We start from the raw sequence: 22965 nt of genomic DNA, 5'->3' as shown, positions 1-22965 counted from the left end.
AGGAATTGACCATTGTTGATTTTTTTCAGTTATAAAATCAGTGTGCATTCATTGTAAAACCAAATAGAAAACTCAGGCAATTTATGGAAATGTAATAGATAAAAAGTGAAAATTACCCCACTCCAGTTCCCTTCCCAGCAGTCTGGGCTCCTTATCTGCTCTCTCCTGGCTGAGGACAAGTTCTAGTATTACTGTTGGCTAGCTGTAATGGGCTTGGGTTAAGACTAATGAGACAAATCAGGTCGCTTTGTTATGTAGTTCAGGGTGTCTAGGCCCCTGAAAGTAAGAAGCATGTCTTTGAGCCTGCCCTTGCAGTCTCCACTTTGCTAAAGAGCAAAGGATGATCTGACTCCTTTAAGCCCAGCTCTCGGGAGGCAGAGGTGGGAGGATTGTTGTGAGTTCGAAGCCACTCTGAGACTACATAGTGAATTCCAGGTCAGCCTGAGCTAGAGCGAGACCCTACCTCCAAAAAATAGCAAACAAACAAAAAGACAACCTGGGCTCCTCCTGGGAGGGAGGTCTTTCTTAGGATTTAATCCTAACATTGTACGTGGTCAAGTTCAGCCCCCAGAACTTGGCATCATGGCTAGCCTCTTCCTGAGACAGTCTCTAGCCCAGACCATTCAGCTGTCTCTCTGGCTCACCTGAACCAGAAGGTAGAGCCCACCACCATAAGGTTATAAGTATGTTTGCAAGGAGAAGGGCTGCCTGACCGCTCACAAACCTCTAGCTGCTGGTGAGTTTCCGCTAGCCCTCTAACCCGTTTTCCACACAGCCTCTTTACCCCTCCTGCCCTCCACATGGCAGGAGCTCTTTGTACTTCGTGTCTTTTCTGACAGTTTTTTCCACATGGGTGGGCCACATGGGTAAGTTCTGTACTTCCTTAAATAAATGTAATAATTTAATAATTATCCTCAGTTTGGTTAGCCCATTTCTTTGGTTACATATAAACACAAACCCAGGGTTTGGGGTTTAAGGACTTTCCTGAACCCCTAACACCATATTTCACTAGTAGCTAGCTTACTTGCATCCTTCCTTAGTTCCTTTGTAGACTTTTCATTGCTGGAGGCATTTTAAAAAACAGCCTGGCTAGGTATAGTTTGAGTTCACCCTGGGCTAGAGTAAGACCCTACCTGGAACCCCCCCCCCCACCAAAGAAAAATAGGGTTAATTAAGGTAGAACTTATAAAGTTCACCCATCGTAGGTGTATACTTAATTCAGTGATTGTAGTGACTTCATAAACTGTTGCAGCCATCACCACAAACTTGTTTTTTTTAATATTTTATTTATTGTTTGTTTGTTTGCAAGCAGAGAAAGACAGAGAAGAGAGACAGACACTCAGAGAGAGAATGAGCATACCAGGACCTCTAGCCACTACAAATGAACTCCAGACGCATAAGCCACTTTGTGTATCTGGCTTTATATGAATACTGGGGAATCAAACTCCAGTTGTCAGGTTTTTCAGGCAGATGCCTTTGTTGCTGAGCCATCTCTCCATCCCCATACAATCCTTTTTTTTAATTAATTAATTAATTCTGGTGCTTGGGATTGGGCCTTGAACTCTGCCACCGAGCTATACCACCACCCCACAATCAAGTTTCAGAATGTTCCCATCAACACTGAAAGTTTCCTGCTTCCACTCCCAGCCCAAGGCAACTTTCCATGGGCTTCCTGCCCTGCTCTGTGCCTTCTCAAGAGATTTTACGGTAAAGTTGGCAGCCTTGACCCTGGGGCAGTAAGAATAGGCCCCACAAGGCCCTGTGTCTTCATAGCTCACTGCTGAGGCACTCACACTCATTGTGTAAAGATAAGCAAGAGGCTTTGTGAGTACCACACACATTCTTTATTGTTAGATCTATGTTGGAAAGTAAGGGCATTCATTTTATTATTATTTGATTTTTTTTTTTCCTGTGTAATGACACAGAAATCAAAAGCATGTGTTGTTTTGGGAATCTGCAGGAAGGAAAGGAACACTTTCATTGTGTAGTACAAAAGAATGCAAGAAGTACTTTGTCCCCAGTGGGCATGACTCCTGCTCCTTGGGTGCACTGATTCCAGAGACACATGTGAGAAGATACGGCCCCTGCCTGCCCTGTCCCCTCCAGTGTGCCAGGCCCTGGGTGAGATATTTATGCTGAGGTGTACTAAAAGCTTAATGTCCTCTTCAAAAGAGGGGAATGTGTGGTCACTGCAGAATCAGAGGAACCGTGTACAGTTGTGAAACGTGGATGGCCTGTGTGTTGATTCAGTTATGTTCTGCCACAGCTGAGACTGAAAACTAAGAATTGACTGTTTTCTCTCTTCCTGGAAGGGTTATTTTGGGAAAGGTATTCTTTCAAGAAGCCATCCGAACTTCACGATTTCCGATCCCAAACTGGTTGCTAAATGGAAAGGTAAACCTATGCAGCATTCACTTCTTTTGGCAAATTGTTATTTTCTTTCATTTGTGACCTTAGCTTTCATGTTAGATGGTAAACTTCCTGAGAAGTAAGAGGCACACTGGCAATACCACTGCCTTGAAGAGCAATCAAGAGAATTTTCATCAAAGTAGAGGGTTCTTTTTTTAAAATTTATTTAATTTATTTATTAGAGACAAAGGAGAGAAAGAGAATTGGCATGCCAGGGCCTCTAGCCATGCAAACAAACTCCAGATGCATATGCCATGATGTGCATCTGGGTAACATGGGATCTGGAGAATCAAATCTGGGTCCTTAGGCTTTGCAGGCAAGTGCCTTAACCACTAAGCCATCTTTCCAGCCCATTTTGTTTTAATTTTTGAGATTGGTTGACTATTGTAGCCCTGGCTGGCCTAAAATTCATGATACTCCCACTTTAGCCTCCCAAATACTGGGATTACAGGTATGGACAAAAGGATCCTTATGATTGCTAGAAATATGTCTTATACTTCTGGAATTATCAGATGCATTATCCGTGTGTACAAGACCCTGGTTTCTGTCCCTAACGCTGGATTGAGAGGGAGTGGGGAGAAAGGTGGGAAGAAGAAGAGGAGGAGGAAGAATTATTTACAGTTTTTTTTTTTCATTGTTTAGCAGAGTGCTATATGCATGTGGTAGGTTCTGGTAATTAAGTACCTGCTCAGTGTGCTATGGTCAAAATAAGTTTTGTGTTTTATTTGCAGAATTAGGACTTAGAACAATAAATAAAATGAATCTACTAGACAAGTATACCTAGTCAGTTTTATAACTTGAGAGGGAGGAGCTGTAGGGAATTGTAAAGCACACTGATTTAACTGTTCAGTCCCTAGGGAACCAGCTTGGTGTCTGTTTCTCTTACCATAATGGTGCTGCTTAATAAACCAGCCCAGAATTACACATTGCTGCCTCATCCGTGAGAGGGCTGCCAATCATGGCTTAAAGCTTAGCAGCCTGTCTTTGAACCCTCTGATGGCTGTGGACAAGGCAGAATTTGGGAAAGGAGACAAAACTTAGCCAAAAGCAGAATGCAAGGGACAAAGAGGAAAAGTGAGACCATGGATGGAGCAACCTGATAAGTACTGTAGGTAGAAAGACTCGTCTTGTTATATGCAGAGGCAGAGCTAGAGCCCCCAACTCCAGTCCCTACACCACACTATCACCAAGGTACTTCCCCTGTCTGGACAAGAGGAGCATTCAGTGCAGAGAGAGAGTGGTGAAGGGTCCAAGCCTTCACATGTCATGGAGAGCTATCTCCTCATGTGACTGTACTGTCACATGGAAAATCTGAGATCCCAGCCCAGCAGGAGGGGCCTGTGTGATGACAAACCTGGCAGGCTATGCAGGTGCAGAGAAGGGTGGCAGGCAAACCGTCGTGATTTGAGTAGCAGTCATCTTCCAGCTGTATGGCTTTGTCAGCCTTGAAATTGTGTCACTTGTATATGTATGTGTTCATGTATACAGGTGCTCACGCACGTGTAAAGGCTAGAGAACAACCTCATGTATCCTTCCTCATGCACGTGTGTGTGAATGCTTGTGTTGGGCACACAGGTATGTGTGTTTACATGTGTGGAAGCCAGAGGTTAGCATTAGGAATCTTTCTTAAGTGCTGTCTATTTTGTTTACGCAGACACAGAACAGCTGGACTAGCAGGTTTGTCCCAGGGGCCTGTCTCCTGTCTGTGTTTCAGGAGCGCTGGGATTTACAGGCAGGCTGCCATGGCCACCCAGCATTTTCATGGGTTCTGGGGTTCCAGCTTCCAGCCCGGCAAGCGCTTTATCCACTGAGCTATCTCTTCCTCGACCCACGCCGGTCCTTTTTGTTTTTTTAACATGGGTTCTGGGGATTTAGCCCAGGTCCTCATGCTTGCAAAGCAAACAGTTTGCCAACTAAGCCATCTCCCCAGCCCCTGAAGTTATCTTACTAGGTCTTTTTTTTTTTTTAGAGTCTCGCTATAGCCCAGGCAACCCTGGAATTCACTGTGGAGTCTCAGGGTGGCCTCGAACTCATGGCAATCCTCCTACCTGTGCCTCCTGAGTGCTGGGATTAAAGGCATGCACCACCACACCTGGCAATCTTGCTAGGTTTTTAGTGTGGTTTGTTTCATCTGTATGAAACTAATAGAACGTCTTTGTTATTACAGATATGAAGACAGACATGCCTATAATTACATCGGAGAAGTAAGTGACAAAAATGACCTTTGTCTTTGGTATAATTTTGACTAAGTCAGTTGGGTTCTAGTAGCCTGTCCCTGTTCTAGTGTGGCAACATTACACCCTTTTTTTGTTTGTTTTTCTGGAAATAGAAAATTCTTGAAAATGGACTCTGAATTTAATGTTGAGCAAATCATTTTTGAAATATGTTGTTTTGTGTAAGAAACCTAAGCTGAATGCTTTGCCAGTTGAATTCCTCCCAAAATATGAATAACTGCCATGTAATAGACATGTTATGAAGTCCTGAGATGCTCAGATTTGGGTTCCAATCTGGCCTCTCACCCTATGGGCAGACAGTTCTGCCTTCTTCCTTGCTGTACACATAGGGTCAGAAAACAGCTTTCACCAAGTTCCCTGTTGTCCCCCCTAGACCTTCTCAGAACACTTCTCCCTGATCCCACAGATACCACCTGCATGCACACCCACGCTGCTCACGAGTCACCTCTCTTGGAATGTCTGTGCTTGCTACGTTCCCCTCTTCAGCCCTGGCCGCTGTGCGTGTAGCCTTGCACTCTGTGTTGTCCTTGAATCCCTTGAGTTCAGACATTTTCTGAGAGAGCAGGGACCAAACATTGCTCTTCCCTGGGGCCCCATACTCACTGTTCATTAAGACTGGGGAATGGGCTGGGAGATGGCTCAGTGGTTAAAGATGTTTGCTTGCAAAGCCTGCTGGCCCAGGTTCAATTCCCCAGTACCCATGTAAGGACAGATGCACAAAGTGACACATATGTCTAGAGTTTGTTTGCAGTGGTAGGAGGCCCTGGTGTGCCCATTCTCTCCCTCCATGCCCTCCACTCTCTTCCTTCTGTCTCCATTTTGCTTTCTCTCTCAAATAAATAAAAAAAAAAAATTTAATTAATTAAAAAAAAGGCTGTGTGTTAAGTGTCCATCCAAATCCAGGCATGATGACCCACACCTGTAAGCTGAGCATTCAGGAAGCTGAGGTAGAAATATTATTGCAAGTTGGAGACCAGCTTGGGCTACATAGTGTGTTACCAGCCAATCTGGACTACACAATGAGTCCCTATCTCAGCAACAAAAGCAGCTGGACATGGTGGTGCAAACCTTTAGTCCCAACACTCAGGAAGCTGAAGAAGGCTCACCGTGAGTTCGAGGCCAGCCTGGGATAGAGTCAGTGAAACCCTGCCTTGGAAGAAAAAATAACTATCTATCATGGTACAGTTCCAACCCTAGCTCTTCTACAAAGCCCTGTAACACGATTCAAATCCACAGTGATATTTTCATTTTGCTTCTATCCCTTACTGGCAGGATCTGACAGCCTAGTAACTCCCTTTTCAGTGGAGTGGCAGAGAGACTGTGGTCCCAGGCTTGGATAACAGTAGGTTTCTGATCTTGGGAGAGGTCTTCTTACAACCTCACGGAGCCTGATGCTGAGGTTGCAGTCCAGGTGATCTGCAGTGCAGGTGGCCATAGCACCAAAACCTAGGATTCAGAAATAAGACAGGGATTCTTGTTGGGACAACTTCCCTATCATGCTTGCAGTATGGATGATATGAGAGGTTTGATTGGAGAGAGTGCCAGCTTCTGAAAGAGTGTACTCTTGTGAGCATTACAGTGTGACATTCCAGGAATAGTTCCTTGTCCTTATGTTAGTCTCCTTTACTAAAAACCCAGTGGCTTTAAAAAAAAAAAATGTATCCTGTCTGAGTTCTGAAAGCCAGAAGTGCAAAAAACAGGTGTGGTAGGGCTGGCTCCCTTGGAAGGGTGTAAATGAGGACCCTTTCCTGCCTTTCTCAGCTTCCAGTGGTGGCTGCACTCCTTAGTGTTCCTTAGCCAGACTCTGCCCCCAACTTCTCATGTTGTTCTCCCACGTGTGTGTGTGTGTGTGTGTCCATCCCTATGACCATATTTCCCTCTTCTGTGAAGGACACCAGAGTGACCTCATCTTGAATTGAAAGTCACATTGGTGAAATTGCTTTCCCATGACCAAGTGGGCTCAGCTCCAGAGTGAGAGGAATTGACATCCAGGAGAACAATAGAACAGCTGTTTGCATTGGCACTGTGTGAGTGTATTCATGTGTAAGGTACTGTGCACACAACAGGTTTATTAAGTCTTTGCACTGCCCCATGAGGACCCCTAGACCCTCTTAGTAAGTATATCCTACAGGTGGGAAAGTCAAGCTCCTCACTCAAGGTCAGTGCTTGTATCTGAGGTCTGGCTCCCAAGCATTTGCTATGAGTTTTCATACCGAATGGATATCTTTTAGTCATATAGTGAAGGATGGCCTGGCCAGGTAGGAGAGGCATGTTCAGGGCCTGAAAACCTGAGGGCATGGGTTCTCACAGCCCTGATTCTGTCCGCTTTTATCTCTGAAACCAGTACTGCTTCTAATCCTAGCTATTGCCTCTTGTTTCTGCCTCTTTCCTGTCTTTGCTTCTTGCCTCCTACTTTCTACTTTTCCCTCTGCTTCTCCAGCCACATTTGGGGCTGATAACAGCAGGATTTGGCTTTTTAAGGAATTACTAACCAACTCACACTCCATGACCCACATGCCACACATCTTGTTCATCTCCTGTCCATCTTTTTTTTTAATCCCTTGTTTTACTCAAGATTTCTTCTACACACTCCTGAACCTCTCTTGGAGGTTTCTGTCCTCTGAGATATGATGAGGCGGGGTGGAGTTGGGGGGATGACTCTGGCATGTGGCAGAGAATTGGTACAGCAGATGTGCTGAATGGCTTAGCTCAGAATCACACAGAAGTCAGGTCTAGAGTCAGACCTCCTGGTCCCAGCCTCATCTCTGGAGATTTAGGCCAGCTTAGGCTGTGTAGTGAGACCCTGCCTCCAAAAAAGGGCAAAAGAGAGCTGCCTCTCTCTCCATTATAATATTATGTGTATAATTTTGTGAGCAGTGTGTACCGAGGTAATGGATTTGTATGTCACACTACCCCTAAAGCCCTCAAAACAACACAGTAGTGAATGTGTAATTGATGGAGTGTGCTACAGACTCCATGAGTCTTGTCTCAGTTTGTTCTGGCCACAACCCCCTGAGGTTGTACCTGTGGGTTAGAGGTGAGGCCTTGAGTCTGTGAGAGGGTGAGTCAGACAGCAAATGAGAGGATTGTGGAGCAAGACTCTGACCCCACATCTGCCTCGTCAGCACCACTGTTGCTGAGTAGATTAGAGCCCTGGGAGTGCTTACTTCAGGCCTGCCCAGAGGAATGGCTGAACCTTCCACTCAGTGCTTCCTTCAGTGTGCTGTTTATTTTTGACTTTTTTCTGGGATAGGATTTCACTGTGTAGCCCAAGCTGGCCTAGAACTTGCTTTATAGCCCCAGCTGGCCTTAAGCACACAGTCTTGCAGCTTCAGCCTCCAGAATGCTAGGATTACGTGTGTGCACCACCGTGCCAGACTCTCATTTTTTTGAGTTGAGGAATTTGATGGAAGCTGTGAATCCTTGCCCAGAGTACACTTAGACCAAAAAGCCTCTAGAACTAAGGCTGTGGTTGCTAGTAGAAAGACTAGATTTCTCATGTGGAAGTTCTTTAACTACATGCACCAGTGTCCAGGTAACCATAATTAGAAAAATAATACATAGCAATGGCCCTTTCAGGCAGTAGTACTAGTAACCCCAAGTCCGTGGGTGAGGAGACTGAAAAAGGAAGTGATTTGCTCTGTCACACACCTTTAAGTGACCAAGTGAGGTCTGAACTAAAAGCCTGTACAGTCTAGTCACTGCAGCATACAATGCCACAGGTCACAGTGGCTTTGCCTTGTTTCAGTTTTTACGTCTAAGATTGAGCTGGGCCTGGGAACACAGGTAGGTAATCTCACCTAGTGGGGAGGCTGAGGCAGTAGGATTGCAAGTTCAAGGACAGCCTAGGCAACTTAGAGAGACCCTATCTCCAAAAAATGGCATGGAGGCTGGAGCTAAGGCCCAGTGGTAGAGCACTGCCTAGCTGCATGAGGCCCTAGATTCATTCCCTAGTACCACAATGAATGAATGGGTGAATGAATCCATCCATCTTGCTGAGATTTGGTTCCCAATATAGTGGTGCATGCTCACTTGCATGTAGGAAAATGAAGTGTGGACAGCTTGGGGATTCTGATGTGTCAAAATTAAGGAGCCACCAGTCTTTTTAAGTGCAACAGAAGCCAGATTTCTGTTTGACTCTGTGAGATATCATGCACCATTATATTGGAGCATTTGTACACAGGTAATATAAGGCAAGGAATGAAATTGTATCTGCCCTCTCATGGGCCAGGTGACATCCTGGATGTTTTTCCTACTGGGCCTTCTGTTGGTCTTTGGATTTGCAGTGTGTAATACCCTTTGATTTTTATTTACTTTATTTATTTTTTAAGGCAGGGTTCTCACTCGAACACAGCTGACCTGGAACTCACTTTGAAACCAAGGCCAACCTTGAACTCATAGTGGTCCTCTTACCTTAGCCTCCTGAGTGCTGGGATGAAAGACATGAGCCACCACACCCAGAATGCACTGGTTTTTGAGTCCCAGAAGCACATTCCAGTAGCGTCGTTACACACGGTTAGCTCTTTACCAGGGCCCAGTCCTATTGTCTTGCCTGGCAAATGTTCAGGTGTTAACATCGAGTTTTAAAACATGAATCTTCTCATTAAAATATATGCTGAGGGGGTTGAAGGGATTGCTCAGCAGTTAAGGCACTTGTCTGCAAAGCCTGACTACCTGAGTTCAGTTCCTCAATACCCATGTAAATCCAGATGGTCAAAGTGGCACATGCATCTAGAGTTTATTTGCAGCAGCTGGAGGCCCTGGCTTGCCCATCCTCTTTGTCTTTCCCCTCTCTCTCCCTCTCTCTCTCTCTCTCTCTCTCTCTCTCTCTCTCTTTGCTGCAAATAAATAAAAATATTAAATAGCAAGGCCCAATATAAGAAGAAAATCTTTCTTTTGAAACAAATATAAGGCTGGAGAGATGGCTTACAGTTAAGGCATTTGCCTGCAAAGCCTAAGGACCCAGGTTCAATTCTCCAGGTCTCAAATCAGCCAGATGCACAAGGTGGTGCATGTGTGCAAAGTCACACATGTGCAGAAGATGATACATGTTTCTGGAGTTCAGTTGCAGTGGCTAGAGGCCCTGCAAAGTGAAGGATCTTTATATCATGAATGGCATATCTATATCTATCAGAAAATACCAGCATGCCCAAACTGAAAATAATACAAAATCAATCCTAGTAAAAGATGGCTATTTTCTCTGTGTATTTACCTGTATCTCCCGTTGGTTTTAGTCCATGTATGTGTGTGTGTGTGTGTGTGTGTGTGTGTGTGTGTGTGTGTGTGTATGGTTTGTTCGTTTTTCTAGGTAGGGTCTCACTCTAGCTTAGGCTGACCTGGAATTCACTATGTAGTCTCGGGGTAGCCTCAAACTCACAGCGATCCTCCTACCTCTGCCTCCTGAGTGCTGGGGTTAAAGGCATGCGCCACCATGTCTGGCCAAATTTTATATTTTCATGCGTTGTTAAAAGGGGAATTTTTTCTTTCAAACTAAGAAAAAAGATAAAATTGTGCTAATAAAAACAAATGAGGGGGGCTGGAGAGATGGCTTAGCAGTTAAGTGTTTGCCTGTGAAGCCTAAGGACCCCTGTTCAAGGCTCGATTCCCCAGGACCCACATTAGCCAGATGCACAAGGGGGCGCACGCATCTGGAGTTTGTCTGCACTGGCTGGAGGCCCGGGCGCACCCATTCTCTCTCTCTATCTGCCTTTCTCTCTCTGTCTGTCACTCTCAAATAAATAAATAAAAATAATAAACAAAAAAATTTAAAAAACAAATGAGGGGCTGGAGAGATGGCTTAGTGGTTAAGGCATTTGCCTATGAAGCCAAAGGATCCAGGTTCAGTTCCCCAGGACCCACATATGCACAAGGGGCACATGTGCTGGAGTTCGTTTGCAGTGGCTCAAGGCCCGGGCTCACCTATTCTCTCTGTGTCTGTCACTCTTCTCTCTGCTTGCAAATAAATAAAATTTATTTTAAAAAGAAAGAAAGAAAAGCTGGGTGTGGTGGCACATGTCTTTAATCCCAGCACTTGGGAGGCAGAGGTAGGAGGATTGCCATGAGTTTGAGGTCACCCTGAGACTCCATAGTGAATTCCAGGTAAGCCTGGGCTAAGGTGAGACCCTACCTCGAAAAACCAAAAAAAAAAAAAAAAAAGAAAAAAAGAAAGGATGCTTTAAAAAAAAAAAAGAAAGAAAAGTGCTTATTGGGGTGGAAAGATGGCTCAGCAATTAAGTCGCCTGCCTGCAAATCCTAAGGATGCAGGTTCAATTCCCCAGTACCTACGTAAGCCAGATGCACAAGGTGACACATGCATCTGGAGTTCATTTGCAACAACTAGAGGTTCTGGTGTGTCTATTCTTTCCACTCCCCCCTCCCCCATCTGCCTCTCAATAATTTTTTTTTAACGTGCTTGTTACAGAACACTTGGAAAAATGCAGAAAAATGTGGACAAGAACAGGAAAACTATAAACCTCTTGTAGAGCACCTTGTAAGCTTTTTCTGTGTGCATTGTTGTCTTAAAGTTGAAATCCAAGTGCTATTATTAACAGTGTTTCATTGGCAGGTATCAGCGTCGCATGGAATGGGCTGCAGCTCTCATGCAAAGACAGGGACAGGAGAAGAGCACAGTGTGCAAGATCCTCAAGGACTACACAAAACCAATTGTACATTCTTGTAGAAAAGAGAAGGCAGAGGCTGAATGGCATGACATGCTTAACTCTGAGGTGGTTTCCACCCTGGATAGAACAATGGAAACTGGGGAACCTTCTGCAACCAATGGAGGCTGTGGCAAGTCAGGCGACCTACAGGATCCCAGCACATGCCCAGACTGCCAGGAGGAGTGCCCCGGGCTTGGAACACTCACTGCAGCTCACCTTGATGGACACATTGTAGAAGACATTGCAGCTGTGCCCCAGGACCATTGCCACCAACAGGACGCCCTCATGCCCCAGGGTGACCTTCAGCCTGAGGACAGCAACCACCTAGCAAGTCTCCCCTGTTCAGGAGAGAGAGAGGCTGGCCATGAGTATGTGCTCGTAGAGGAAGAGCTCTGTGATACACATGACAGGGAGAATGCCCTAGATGAGGAGGTATGTAGAAGAAAATCCCCAGATCCTCCGTATGTGTGGTTTCATGCGTGTTTCAGTTACCCACAGCCTGCAAATACTGCTATTCATCTAGACTCTTAGAGAGAGAAAGAGACAACGTTCATATCACTTTTATTGTAGCATATTGTCAGAATTGTTCTTCTTTATTAATGATTGTTTTCAATTTCTTACTGATTAGTCAACTTCATCATAGTTGTATGTGGCTAGGAAAAACCTAGTATGTATAGGGGTCAGCACAACAGAAAGTTTCAGTCATCTACCGGGATTCTTAGGATGTGTCCCATAGATATAAGGAGGAGCACAGTGAGTCACTTCTCCAAAGCCATCTGTTCCTGGCCACAGGAGGTGTTGATTCACCTGGATGTCCTTTACTTGCAGGGAATAGCAGGCCTGTTGTCCGTGCCAGGCAAGGTGAAACTCTTGAGGCCCACTTTGAGGTCTAGCTCAAGTCACACAGCAGTTGTGAGGGCTATCCTGGACTTAATGAAAAACAAAGTTAAAACAAGACAAACAATTTTCTTTCCTTTGTTTGGGAGAAAAAGAAATGCACTGGTAATTACACATGACATCAGGTATAGCTAACATGAAAGAGTGAAGTTTACAGAGACTTGTTATGAACATACACTAAATCCAAAATGATCAGTCACAGCACAGGTAAAAAGGGACAAAGAAATCAAAATATTAATGAGTAGAAAAATCAAATTTCCCCTTTCCACATAAGTTATTTCAAAATCAATTTTGAGGCTAGAAAGATGGCTTAGTGGTTAAGGTGCTTGCCTGCAAAGCGTAAGGACCCAAGTTCAATTCTCCAGTACCCACATAAGCCAGATACACATAGTAGCATGTGTCTGAGGTTCATTTGCAGTGGCTAGAGGCCCTGGCATATCCATTCTATCTACCTCCCTCTCTCTCTCAAGTAAATAAAAATAACTTTTTTTAATTTTTTTTGTTCTTTTTTTTATTTATTTATTTGAGAGCAACAGACACAGAGAGAAAGACAGATAGAGGGAGAGAGAGAGAGAATGGGCATGCCAGGGCTTCCAGCCACTGCAAACAAACTCCAGACGCGTGTGCCCCCTTGTGCATCTGGCTAACGTGGGACCTGGGGAACTGAGCCTCGAACCGGGGTCCTTAGGCTTCACAGGCGAGCGCTTAACCGCTAAGCCATCTCTCCAGGCCATAAAAATAATTTTTAGTCAGTTTTTTTCAGTGTTGAGTTTATCAGAAAATGCTCACTTTGAAATGTAGTCTGTTTTTTATAACAGGTAGTACTTATGTTTGATATGTGTTAATTATTTTTCTTTCTCTTTAGTCAGCGCATGGAAAGAGATTAGTATGCAGAAGAAATCCATATAGAATCTTTGAGTATTTGCAACTCAGCCTAGAAGAGGTATGTTTTCATCTTCCTTTCTTCCCTTCCTCATTCCCTTACTTCACTTTGTTTTTTTGAGACAGGGTCTGGCTAGCCTGGAACATAGTCCTCCTGCTTCAGCCTCCCAAGTACTGACGTTACAATCATGTACTAACACACCTATCTTTAGCACTTCTTTCCTCATGAAGATGTCATATTGGCTATTATGTCACTAATTTTCACCAGCTTTTTTAAAAGTATAATTTTATTAAGATATAATTAATATACCATACAGTTCACCAATTTAAAGTATACAACCTGGGGCTAGGGAGGTAGCTCATTGGTAGATCACTTGCTTAGTATTCACAAAGCCCTGAATTCAATCCCCAGCACTTCAAAAAAATTATAATAGCTTGTGTATGTACCTGTAGTCCCAGCCACTTGGAAGGCTGAGGCAGGAAGAACATTTGAACATAGGAATTAGAGGCCAGCTTGGGTAGCATGGCCCAATCCTGTTTCAAAAATATATACATGTTAAGCCGGCTGTGGTGGCACACAGCTTTGATCCCAGCACTCGGGAGGCAGAGGAAGGAGGATCGCCATGAGTTTGAGGCCACTCTGAAACTACATAGTGAATTCCAGGTCAGCCTGGGCTAGAGTGAGACCCTACCTCAAAAGCAAATATATATGTGTGTGTGTGTGTGTGTGTGTGTGTGTGTGTGTGTGTGTGTGTGTACACACACACGTTTTTTTAATTACAGAGCTCACTGCTTTTTAGTCTATATGTGGCATTTTGCCAGCTTTGAGTTAAGTTATAATGTAATCATATAGTGACTGCTGGTCAAGAAAGTGCACACCCTAGATATTTCCTTCTGCACAGTCACTTAGCTTATTTTACTCAGCACATCAGCTGCATTCTTACATTGGCCAGCAGTGTCCTTCCATGAGCTCTACTGTGTTGTCCCTCTAACATGGAGTTCCTCTAGCCCATGACTATACTTTGTTGAGTCCCTCCCTTGCTCCCGCTGCATCCAGAACAGCTCCTGGCACACGGGCAGGTCTCAGGAGGAGCCTGTTGGGTGTGTTTATGTTCATCTCACAGCTGTGTCCACAGGAAAATACTGTGTCTCTGTATCCCTCTGCCCAATCCACTTGTCCCTCCTTGCACAGAGGCCAGTGATACAAAGCTCAGCTCTCCCAGCAGAAAAGAGTAGTACCTTGTCTCCTTTTTTGTTGTTGTTTGGTTGGTTGGGTTTTGGTTTTTTGGAGGTAGGGTCTTGCTGTAGCCCAGGCTAGCCTGGAATTCACTATGTAGTCTCAGAGTGGCCTTAAATTCATGGCAATCCTCCTACCTCTGCCTCCCAAGTGCTGGGATTAAAGGCATGAGCCACCACACCCAGCAACCTTGTCTCTTCATTGTACATATGATCAGTCTACCATGAAATTCAGTAGCCACTAGCCATATGTGACTGTTTTAATGTAAACTAAAATTTAATAAAATCTGCAGTTTCATCATCCAGTTGCCCAAGTCACATGTCAAATACTGACCAGCACAAGTGGCCCCCAACTATTCTGTCAGACACACGCAGAAAGCAGTCCTGTCATTATAAACAGTGTTATTGGATAGTGCCATGGATACCTATTTCAGCCTCCCGTAAATTAAGTTTCAAGCTAGCATGCACAGTAAGGGTTTTAATTTTGACATTTTCATACATGTAGGTCAACTTGCTTTGCTCTGACTCTCTCCCTCCCCCACTTGCCCAGCCTCCTGTCCCTTTCTCGCTGCTCCCCTCCCACTCCCAGACTGTCCCCTTCGCTTTCACATCATTACCTTCTCCTCTTGCCCTCCCTCCTCCTCAGTATCTCTTCTTCCCGTCACGATCCCCTTTCTACTTCTGTGACCTACACATAGAGTCACACGTACATTTAAATCTAGATGTCACAGTTGAGAGAAGACATGTAGAATTTATCCTTCTGGATCTGCCTTATTTCACTTAACAAAATGATGCCAGGTTTCACCCATTTTCCTACAAATCTTATAATTTATGTTTCTTTTTTGTTTTAATTTATCATATTTGCAAGCAGAGAGAGAGAGAGAAGAGACAGAGTGTGAGAGAGAGAGAGTGGGCACACCAGGGCTTCTAGCCACTGCAAACGAACTCCAGACACATGTGCCCCTTGTGCATCCAGCTTACATGGGTCCTGGGGAATCCAACCTGAGTCCTTTGGCTTTGCAGGCAAGCGCCTTAACCACCAAACCATTTCTCCAGCCCTAATTTATGTTTCTTTACAGCTGAATAGAATTCCACATTTTTGTTACCCTGCACCAGACAGTAATTGTCCTTGGGTGATAAGAACTTCCCTGTTACCCACTCTGCAGATCAATGTCAAGGACCCCTAGTGGTACCTGTTAGGGCAGGGGAGGGATGACACATGCAGGAGTGTGTCCCTTGTCATTGTGGTCTTTTATTCAGCTGACGTTTCCTAAGGGCCTCGTGTGTGTCCTGCCTGTGTGGGTAGGCACCGGAGATGTGAGCAGGAGAAAGACCTGTTCTTGTTCTTGAGGGATTTGTCGTCAGGAGCAGAGCAGAGGAGGTACGGTTGTGTACTCTAAGACCCACTGCGTCATCATCACAGCCAGCAGGCACCCACAGCCCCAGCACAAAGTGTGACTGTGCGTCATTTCATAAACTCCAGACTCCTTGGACATGCTGCTGTAGTGGTGTTGTTTTTATTTTGTAGATGGGGGAACTGTGAGGGGTGTGTCCTTCATTGTCCCTTGATTATATGGGCTCAGCTCCACAGCCTGAGAGGAAGTGACACATAATGAGAACAATAGAATGGTTGTGTGCGTGGCCATTACGCCCTGTGCACAAGGGACTAGCTGTGACAGATTTGTGTATTATCTCCCTAAGTCCTCACATCACCCCATGAGGACCTTTAGATACTGTTGTGATCTCTCTGGCAGGTGAAGAAACGCAACCTAAGGCTGGTTGAGGTCCTTGCTCTAGGGCAGTGCTTGGACCTAAGAAATCTGATCAGAACCTGTATTCTAAAGCATTTGCAGTAAACTTCCAATGGCAAATGGGCATTGATAAGATGGTAAGCCAGGCATGGTGGCATACACCTTTAATCCCAGCACTCGAGAGGCAGAGATACGAGGATTGCCATGAGTTCAGGGCCACCCTGAGACTACTTTCTTATTTGATAATAATATAATATTCTAATCAAGTTCACAGTTCAGTATTGGTTAATATTGGATGGATAGTTAATGTATATATCATGCCCAGCACAGTTCCTGGCATATACCATAGACAACCAGTCAGTTATGCCTTTATTCCCTTCTTGGTAGCAAGATGTCCTCTGTCTGTGAACACTCATGAAGATCAAGGTGCATTAACAGTGACTAGATCATGTAAGCATTCTATTTCTTCCCTGGTAGGGCATGGAGGGTTGTGTTCAGGCATGCCAGATAGCACCTTACGTATCCACCTTCCTCCTTGTCCTGCTCCCAGACCTGTGTCCACCCACGTGGGTGACTGTGCTCTCCATTGGGGCCTTCATTTGGTGTATCATTTCATCACTGAGCCAGAGAGCCAATTTGTTCCATCATTTGGAGGCCTGACCTGGAGGTCTGTTTTCCTATGACCGCTAGTGAGCACCAACACCATTAAGCTGTAGGATTCTAGATTCATCCCTCCATTTCGGTGCTACAGAAGGGAAACTTGGTGATGTACGCCAGCTTCACAGACCTCCCTGGGCTCCAAAGGGTTTTATTCTAAATAAAACCAACTAAGTTAAGATTTGAACTTGTCTGTCAGAACGCATTTAATCTCTACTATGACACCTTGAAGCCAATGAGTTCTTCATGTTGCATCATTCTGAATCAAGAAATGCAGTTGGACAGAATGAAAGGGATTCAGCCATCTGAGGAGATAGCTTGGTCTCTCCATGATACTTTGTGGCCACTCTGTGCTGTATCTGAAAACAGCAGTATTCTGTGTTAGTAAGTAGTGAGTGGTAGGAAGAGAAAAGGCCAAGGGAAGACTAGGATGTCTGTCGGGGCTGTGGGAAGCCACTGAAAGAAGCAAGGACGTGCATGTGAGCCCCAAGGATAATGGAGCTGAGGCAGCTGCTGGTTGCTTGGGCCATAACTAAGGGCAGGGCCTGGGCTTCCTCCCTTTCATTCATTTATTCTTTCAACATAAGCATTGAGGCCTTTTTGGCTGAGAGTAGCATCAGTTTTACTCTGCCTGGGTTGACTTTCTAGTTAGAGATGAATGTGGGGGAGATCTTTCCAAGTGAAAGTAAATGCTGTGAAAAAGACAGAAGAGGAATCCCTGCATTGGGAGGCAGGCAAAGGTGGGAGGCTCACCATGCGTTCAAGGTACACTGAGACTATATAGTGAATTCTAGGTTAGCCTGGGCTAGAGTGAGACCCTACTGTGGAAAAAAGAAGAAGAAGAGGAAAGGCCTTTCTGGCAAGGGCCTTTGTGTCTGGGCCAGACTATGGCAAATTGTGGGAGGAACTATTGCAAAGGCAAGGAAAGTTGGAGCATGTTCAGAGGACAGAAGTACCCACCAGTGTGAATAACAGCAAGAATAACAGTGGAGTGAGGACCTGGAGCCAAACTGGAAGAAGCCGTTTGGACTTTACTGAAATGACTAAAGCCCCTTCAGAGTTCCAGTCAGGGTAGCACTGTGATTTCCCCTAGCTGAGGTGTGTGTGGGCGCTGCAGAGACTGGGTGGTAGAGGGCTGGGAACAGGTAGGGATGGAATGACAGTGGCCATCTCATCTCCACAGATTCACTTGGTTTGTGTTTAGGTAGAACTGAAGTGGAGGTTCACCAAGCCACTTATCACCTCCACATTACTGAGGAACATGTATGTAGTTTCTGTCACATTCAGTAGATTACCAAGTTAAATTGAAAAGTTTTGAATATTTGATTAACTCAGTAAAGACAATAATAAACTCATAATACCTTAACATAAGTAGGAATTCTTTAAAGAATTAGAGACTCTGGGCTGGGGAAATTGCTCATCGGTTAAAGGCACCTTCTTGCACAGCCTGATGGGCTGAGTTCCAGTCCCTAGTACTAAAGCCAGGTGTTCAAAGTGGCACATGTATCTAGAGTTTATACAGGCACTGTGCCCTGGCATGCCCATTTTAGTCCCCTCACCTCTGTGCTTGCAAATGAATAAAATAAATATATTTTTAAGCTTTGAAAAAATTAATAAAGGTATTTTTTAAGAATAAAAAGGGCTGGAGAGATGGCTTAGTGGTTAGGGCCTTTGCCTGTGAAGTCAAAGGACCCAGGTTTGATTCTCCAGATCCCATGTAAGCTAGATGCACATGGTGGCGCATGCATCTGTCTGGAGTTCGTTTGCAGTGGCTAAAGGCCCTGGTGTACCCATTTTCTCTCTCTTTCTCTCCCTCTGTCTGTCATAAATAAACTTTTCAAAAATATTTTTGAAAACAGAATAAAAAACTTGAGAGATGACTTAGCAGTTAATATGCATGTTTGTGAAACCTAAAGACCCAGGTTTGATTCTCCAGGTCCCACATAAGCCAGATGCACATGGCGGCACATGCATCTGAAGTTCCTTTCCAAGGGCTAGAGACCCTGTTGTGCCCATCCCCCCATCTCTAATAAATAAATAAAATAAATCTTTAAAAGAATATATTTACCAAACCAAGCCAGGCATGGTGGCGCATGCCTTAAATCCCAGCACTCGGAAGGCAGAGGTAGGAGGATCTCTGTGAATTTGAGGCCACCCTGAGGCTACATAATGAATTCCAGGTCATTAGAGTGAGACCCACTTTGACATACCAAAAAGAAAAAGAAAAAGAAAAAGAAAAAGAAAAGTCACGAATGTAAAAGCCAAAGGAAGGACAAGACTCCTTACAACATGTTCCTCCAGACACAAAATGGCCTGGATATCCATGACCTCACAGTGCCTAACACTACCTACACAAGACCATCATAATAGGTGGAAAAGATGATGACATCAAAATAGAGACTGACTGAGAAGGGAAAGAGGCATGATGGAGAATGGAATTGCAAAGGGGAAAGTGGGAGGGGGGAAAGGAGGGAATACCATGGGTTATTGTCTACAATTATGGAAGTTGTCAATAAAAAATAATTTTTTTGTCAGGCTGAGTAACTTAGGCATGCATGAGGCTCCGGGTTTAATTCTCAGCACAAAAATAAATGAGTAGAAAGAAAAATAGCCCAGTGTTGCTATGAGCTACAGCTTAACCACTACCTATCAACACCTCTTCTGAGAGCCTCTACCATGCTCAGTGTACATGTACTGTTTCTTATCCATAGACCCTGATCACCCTGCACAGGAAAAGCCTGCAACATGTGACTTTGGATGGTATCAGTGTTTGCCAGCATACATACAGCAAAATCTACACTGCCTAATACTATTCTATTTTTTTCTATATGTACGTTTCTCAGTTTAACATGGCATTTTATTTTACAGAGCACAATTAATTAAGCAAAGGGTTTATTTTACATGTGCATGTGTAGCTATGTGTGGGGTATTTGTATGCACATATGTGTACAGATATGTATGTACCAGAGAGCATCCAGTGTCCTCGTCTATCACTAACCCCCATATTTCCTTGAGACAGTCTCTCTCTGAACCTGGAGCTGGGGTTACAGGCATATCTGGCTGCTCCTAGCTGTTCACTGAGGAATGATGGTCTCAGACCCTCATGCCTGTGTGGCAAGTGCTCTTATCTGCTGGGCCATCTCCCCACCCCATAAGCAAAGGTTTCATCGGTCTAGCTATTAACATCCATCTTCATCTAAGTGTAAGTTCTTCAAGAAAAAATTACATTCTAAAAGAATTCATATAAGTAAATGTAACATTCATATTTTCTTGAAATTTGTTAAATATATTTATTTATTTGACAGAGAGAGAGGGAGAGAATGAGCACGCCAGGGCCTCCAGCCACTGCAAACGAACTCCAGACGTGTGTGCCCCCTTGTGCATCCAGCTAACGTGGGTCCTGGGGAATGAAACCTGGGTCCTTTGGCTTTGCAGGCAAATGCCTTAAATGGCTAAGCCATCCCTCCAGCCCTTTCTTGAAAGTTTTAAAAAATTATTTATTTGAGAGAGAAAGAGGTAGATAGAGACAGAGTGGGCATACCAGGGCCTCTAGCTACTGCAAACAAACTCCAGAGGATTCATTACCTTGTGCATCTGGCTTACGTCAGTATAGGAGATTCGAACCTGGGTCCTTAGGCTTCATAGGCAAGTGACTTAACCACTAAGCCATCTCTCCAGCCTTTTTTTAAAATTTTTTAAATGCTTCAAATGTGAATAAATGGCTTATGTTTAAAAGTATATCTAAGCATGGTGACACTCGTCTTGAGAGTAAACACAGAAGAATCAAATGTCGAGGTGGGCCAGCCTAGGATAAACATCAAGATTCTTATCAAAAAATTATAATAATAATGCCAGGCATGGTGTCATATGCCTTTAATCCCAGCACTTGAGAGGCAGAGGTAGGAAGATCATTGCCATGAGTTCAAGGCCACCCTGAGAATATATCGTGAATTCCAGGTCAGCCTGGGCTAGAGTGAGATCCTACCTCAAAAAACCAAAAATAAATAAATAGGAAGTCGGGTGTGGTGGTGCACACCTATTCCGGTGGGCATAATATATCCATTTAGCTAAACAACAGCAGTAGTTTCCCCATCTAGGGCTTATGACCTCCTCCACCATAGGCATTTGATTAGGTTTTCAGTACCAAGAATGAATCCCCTCCAATGGAGCAGGCCTCAGGTCCAGTAAGAGAAGTTGATTTCTCTCATAACAGACATGCCACCACTTGTCATATTTGGCCTAGCTGGCCAGAGAATATGGCAGTATTTCTAATGAGTGTTTTCTCTTGTTTTGTTTGTAGGCCTTCTTCCTAGTGTATGCTCTGGGATGTCTAAGTATTTACTATGACAAGGTAAGAGGTTCATGTGGACACAGTCTCCTTAAGGCTTCCCAGTGTCAGCTGCAGCTTGTACTGATCCCCACAGAGCTCTGATGACAACATGCTGGCTTCACTTCTCACTTCTCAGTTGGGATTATTCAGGCAAAAGCCAGCTTTGACTCTTTTAGATTGAATTTCTCAGCCTCTGGGAGAAGTGTTATTTCTTACAAAATGATTAAGAAAACTATGTCCAAGTAATGCTAAAAATCAACAAAAATAAAAGCTACAGGCAGGGAGTAGGGAGCAGTAGCTCAGGAAGAGAGCACATTCTTAAACATGGGATCCCTAAATGCCATCCCCAGCAGTGCACAAAATGAATAAAAGTTACCAGTGTTGAGTTCCTGCCATGACACAGGCTGGCCTGGAACTTACCATGTAGCCCAATCTGGCCTTGACCATAAGGCAGTCCTCCCGACTCGACCTCCCAAGTGCTGGGATTTTAGATTTTAGCTTACAGGAGCTATTTGTTGTCCTTACCTCCTCCTGGTAGGAACTGCACCAGTATAACTGAGGTTCAGGGAAAGTAGGTAACTTGGCCAAAGTCACCCAGCGAGCCTGGCTAGAATGAGATGTCTGGTAACTGCAATGCCCACAGTTCTGTACCAGTGCACAGAGGATGACCTGTGCTAGCGCCACACAGATGATGAGTGGGACACCCAGGAGGGGGAGACTTCACTGGACACTTTTTAAAAAATATTTATATTTATTTGTTAGCAGACGGAAACAGAGAGAAGCGAGAGACATACACAGAGAGAGAGAGAGAGAGAGAGAGAGAGAGAGAATGGGACTCATTATTCACCAGTACATTCCCCAAGCTAGCTAGCACACAAGCTTCCAGGCAGTTCTCCTGTCTCCACCTCTCTTATCACCCTAGGCACTCAGGCATTACAGATGCTTAGCACTGCAGCCTTTAGCTTTCCATAGGTTCTGGGGATCTGAACACAGGGATTCACACTTGCACAGCAAGCATTTTACCCAGAGACAGTTCCCCGGTACTGGGACGTTTGACACACTGCCTTTCAGCTGTGGCAGGCTTGTTTCTCTTGCACACACAGCAGTGCTGGTCTCCTCTAGAGTGTCGGCCCCCAGCTCCTCTCCTCCTTCCACAGACTCCAGCCCCTTGCCCTTGGGTACTTGCAACTCCCAAATATTAGTTTTTTCTTTTTTTTCTCTTTTTGTGCATGCTAAGCATGTGCTCTATTACTAAGCCACATCCCCAGCCTCAGACATTTCCTCTTCTGAGTCCTCCAGAGCCCTGCTGTCTAATAGAAACAGAATAAAGTCTCAGGTAGAGCCACAGAGATCATTTTAGAAGTTTCTGGTAGCTACACTAAAATATTCCAGCTGGGCATGGTGGTGCACACCTGTAATCCTAGCACATAGGAGGTAGAGGCAGGAAGGTTGACAGTTCAAGACCAGAAAACCGAAAGAAAGAAAGAAAGAAAGAAAGAAAGAAAGAAAGAAAGAAAGGAGGGAGGGAGGGAGGGAGGGAGGGAGGGAGGGAGGGAGGGAGGGAGGGAGGGAGGGAGGGAGGGAGGGAGGGAGGGAAGAAAGAGAGAAAGACAGAGAGACAGAGAGAGAGAGAGAGAGAAAGAAAGAGAGAAAGAAAAGAAAAGAAAAAAGAAAAGAAAAGAAAAGAAAAGAAAAGAAAAGAAAAGAAAAGAAAAGAAAAGAAAAGAAAAGAAAAGAAAAGAAAAGAAAGTATATATGTCCAGGGCTGGGCAGATAGTCAGTGAAGTACTTTCCTCAAAAGCGTATGGATCTGTGTTTGGTCCCCTACACCATATAACACTGCCCAACATTTAACAGTGTGAGGATGTGCACCTGTGGTCTCAGCCCCAGGGCGGTGTAGACAGGTGGCT

At 44.6% G+C, this 22965-nt stretch overlaps 1 protein-coding gene across 1 annotated transcript in view; it reads left to right on the top strand.

Annotated features, from left to right (window-relative positions):
- Tsen2 (tRNA splicing endonuclease subunit 2) overlaps window positions 1-22965 on the top strand; it is a 41761-nt gene that overhangs the window by 7373 nt on the left and 11423 nt on the right. The window contains exons 3-7 of the mRNA XM_045133832.1: window positions 2313-2394; window positions 4577-4613; window positions 11209-11734; window positions 13065-13142; window positions 21026-21076. Of these exons, the coding sequence (XP_044989767.1) occupies window positions 2313-2394; window positions 4577-4613; window positions 11209-11734; window positions 13065-13142; window positions 21026-21076 (774 nt within the window). The remainder of the gene's footprint in view (window positions 1-2312; window positions 2395-4576; window positions 4614-11208; window positions 11735-13064; window positions 13143-21025; window positions 21077-22965) is intronic.

The sequence above is a fragment of the Jaculus jaculus genome, chromosome 14 (genome assembly GCF_020740685.1).
Source record: "Jaculus jaculus isolate mJacJac1 chromosome 14, mJacJac1.mat.Y.cur, whole genome shotgun sequence".
NCBI lineage: Eukaryota > Metazoa > Chordata > Mammalia > Rodentia > Dipodidae > Jaculus > Jaculus jaculus.
This window is presented reverse-complemented; position numbering and strand designations above follow the sequence as displayed.